Source organism: Leiobunum rupestre, chromosome 5 (assembly GCF_980474605.1).
Source record: "Leiobunum rupestre chromosome 5, qqLeiRupe1.1.hap1, whole genome shotgun sequence".
Classification (NCBI taxonomy): Eukaryota; Metazoa; Arthropoda; class Arachnida; order Opiliones; family Sclerosomatidae; genus Leiobunum; species Leiobunum rupestre.
The window spans coordinates 56,881,732-56,884,548 of NC_143388.1; the positions used below are offsets into that span (position 1 = coordinate 56,881,732).

Below are 2,817 nucleotides of genomic sequence, written 5' to 3' on the forward strand. Positions count from 1 at the left end.
GCTGTATTCGCGATGCCCGACGACCAGGTGAAGGATCAGATGAGGAGTATAAATTTAGAACTTTCAGATTTGGTCGGTCTAGAGGGCGCGGAGATAAACTGTCCGATTGAAATTTTAATTGGGGCTGATTACTTCTGGAAAGTTTGCACTGACCAATTTGAAAGGTTGTCCCCCCATTTAATGGCCATTAAAACTGTTTAAGATTGGACGGTACAGGGTAGGTCCGGCGGAGAAAACTCATCTATAGGGGTAAATACCATAGCTGTTGTGCACGTCGTACCGCAGTCTGAAGAAAAATTAGTTTCAGAGCGATTACGCAATTTTTGGAATTTAGAATCCAAGGGGATAATAGACAATGGGGATAGCGAATCGAACCAAATCGAGGCTACGTTGAGAGATTTTGAGGATAATATTAAGTAAAAGGATGGGCGCTATGAAGTTGCTTTACCTTGGAAGCCAAATATGGAACAGTTAGGGAATAGCCTAGAAGTAACTAAAAGAAGAACTGTAAATTAAATACGAAAATTAGTAGCTACATGTAAACCCAATGAAATATAAAAATATGACGCTTCCATAAAAGAACAACTTAAAACTGGGATAGTGGAACTAGTCGAAGGAAAAGAATTTAACGGGGAGCCTAAAAATTGTTACTATTTGCCCCACAGGGGGGTCACCCGTGAGAGTAGCGAAACAATGAAATTGATGATCGTGTACGAAGCGTCTTCCCACGCCAAGGACACGCCCTCTCTAAACGATTGTTTAGAATTTCGCCCAAATGTGTTACCAGAATTTTTTAAATTGTTAGTGCGTTTCCGGACGCATAGAGTCAGGTAAACGGGCGATGCAGAAAAAGTCTTTCGCCAAATTGGAGTAATTAAAGAAGATAGGGACGCCTTTAGATTTTTTTGAATTAAAGGTTTAACAGGGGTAGATAAGTACGAATTTATTACTTATAGATTCACGAGGGTCCCTTTCGGTTGTACGGCCTGCCCATTTTGTTGGCAGCATTTATTAAATATCACGCTAAACAGTTTAAACAATCTTCTCCACATGCAAGCGCGGTATTAGAAAAAGACCTCTATGTCGACGATTTAGTTTCGGGTGGAAAAGGGGTAGCGGAGGTCGACCAATTTATAGGTCGGACAATAAGCATGCTTGAAAAGGCCGGAATGAAATTACGGAAGTTCCATAATAATTCGAGGGAAATTCGCGATAAGTGGGGGAAAATAATCTGAGGGAGGACGAGCAACGAGTTGATACCCCCTATAGCTTCACTTAACACACCAAAGTTTTGGGCATGACTTGGAACGAAGGATTAGATACGTTTAGTTTGGACGTGGTAGAAATTATCAATTTTTTATCGAACAAGGAGAATACTAAGCGTTTGGTTTTGAAAGCTGTACCCAGAGTGTTTGACCCCCTGGGTCTTTTGTTCCCTTTCACAATAAGAGCGAAGCTTATTTTCCAAGAAATGTGGAGTAGAGGGTGGCAATGGTATGAGCCATTACCTAGTGATCCGGCCCGAAAATTTGAAGCGTGGTGTGGGGAGCTTCCAGAGATAGCGACAATACAAATACCCCGATATTATTTTTCTAGAGAGCCCACTGATTTAGAACCCCAAATAGGAATTCATGGATTTCTAGACGCGAGTAAGGATGCTTACGCGGCCGTAATTTATTTAAAAAGACAGTATCAAAATGGGGAAGTAGTCACCTCAATGGTGGCCTCTAAGACCAGAGTAGCACCCCTGCAAACCTTGACCTTGCCACGACTAGAGCTGATGGGAGGAGATTTGGGGGCTAGACTCGTGGAAACAATAGTAGAAACGTTAGATTACACCCCTCAAGCTGTTAGAATGTGGACAGACTCCACAATGGTACTGCATTGGCTGAAAGATAACGCGTCCAGGTGGAAACCCTTTGTCTCGAACAGGGTAAAGGAGATTAAAAATCTGACCGACCCCTACGCTTGGGAACACGTTGCTGGCGCAAAAAACCCGGCCGATTTGCCGTAAATCAGTTGAGGAATTAAAAACATCCCGACTGTGGCTTTACGGACCCCTTGGTTATTGGAAAACGGTGAATGTGAGGTGAAATCCATACCTGTAGATGAGGACGACCCTGAGATTGTAGTGGAGAGGAGAACGAACGTGGAAGCGACATTAGCATTTTCAATTGAGGAAAGGAACGATGAAACCATAGACGTGAATAGATATAGCTCTGCTAATGTAGTTTTTAGATTAACGGCGTAAATTAAGCGTTATGTAAAGAATTGTTTTAATAAGTCTAAAATTTGGATAAGATTACTGGACCTCTAACGTCGGAGGAATTAAACGCCGCCCAAAAATACTGGGTCAAAATAGCTCAGAAAGACGATTACATTAACGAAATCAACGCCCTAAAAATGGTATTGGAATTCCCAAAATTTCAAAAATTGTCACCTTGTCACCCTGATTAGACGAAGATAGTCTATTGCGTGTAGGGGGTCGGCTAGACGCGGCCAATATCACATACCAGGACCAACACAGATGAACGAAATTGATTATTGACGATTGCCACATTAGATTGAAACATGCTGGCGTTGATCATGTATTAGTTGAAATAAGAGAAACATTTTGGGTGATCAAGGCTAAACGACTAATTAAAAGCGAATTAGGTAGCTACCCAAGGTGTTAATCATTTAAGGCGAAAGCGCCTGTAGCAGTTATGGCACCATTGCCAGAGGCCCGAATAACGCGGTCCTCACCGTTCTCGGTGTGCGGTATCGAATTTGCTGGGCCCCTTATTCCGCAGAAAAGTGTTACATAGCATTATACAC

The 2,817-nt window shown here is 42.3% G+C and overlaps 1 protein-coding gene across 1 annotated transcript; it reads left to right on the top strand.

The window, feature by feature from the left end:
- Nucleotides 1–1,297: 1,297 nt before the first annotated feature.
- On the top strand, nucleotides 1,298–2,014 carry LOC149945357 (uncharacterized). Its single transcript, XM_090176535.1, has one exon. It carries the CDS (start codon nucleotides 1,298–1,300, stop codon nucleotides 2,012–2,014), a length of 717 nt encoding a protein of 238 aa, XP_090032661.1.
- The last annotated feature ends 803 nt before the right edge of the window (nucleotides 2,015–2,817 follow it).

Excerpts from the sequence above, each read along its gene's own strand:
- LOC149945357 (XM_090176535.1), top strand. The coding sequence starts at position 1,298 with ATGACTTGGAACGAAGGATTAGATACGTTTAGTTTGGACGTGGTAGAA.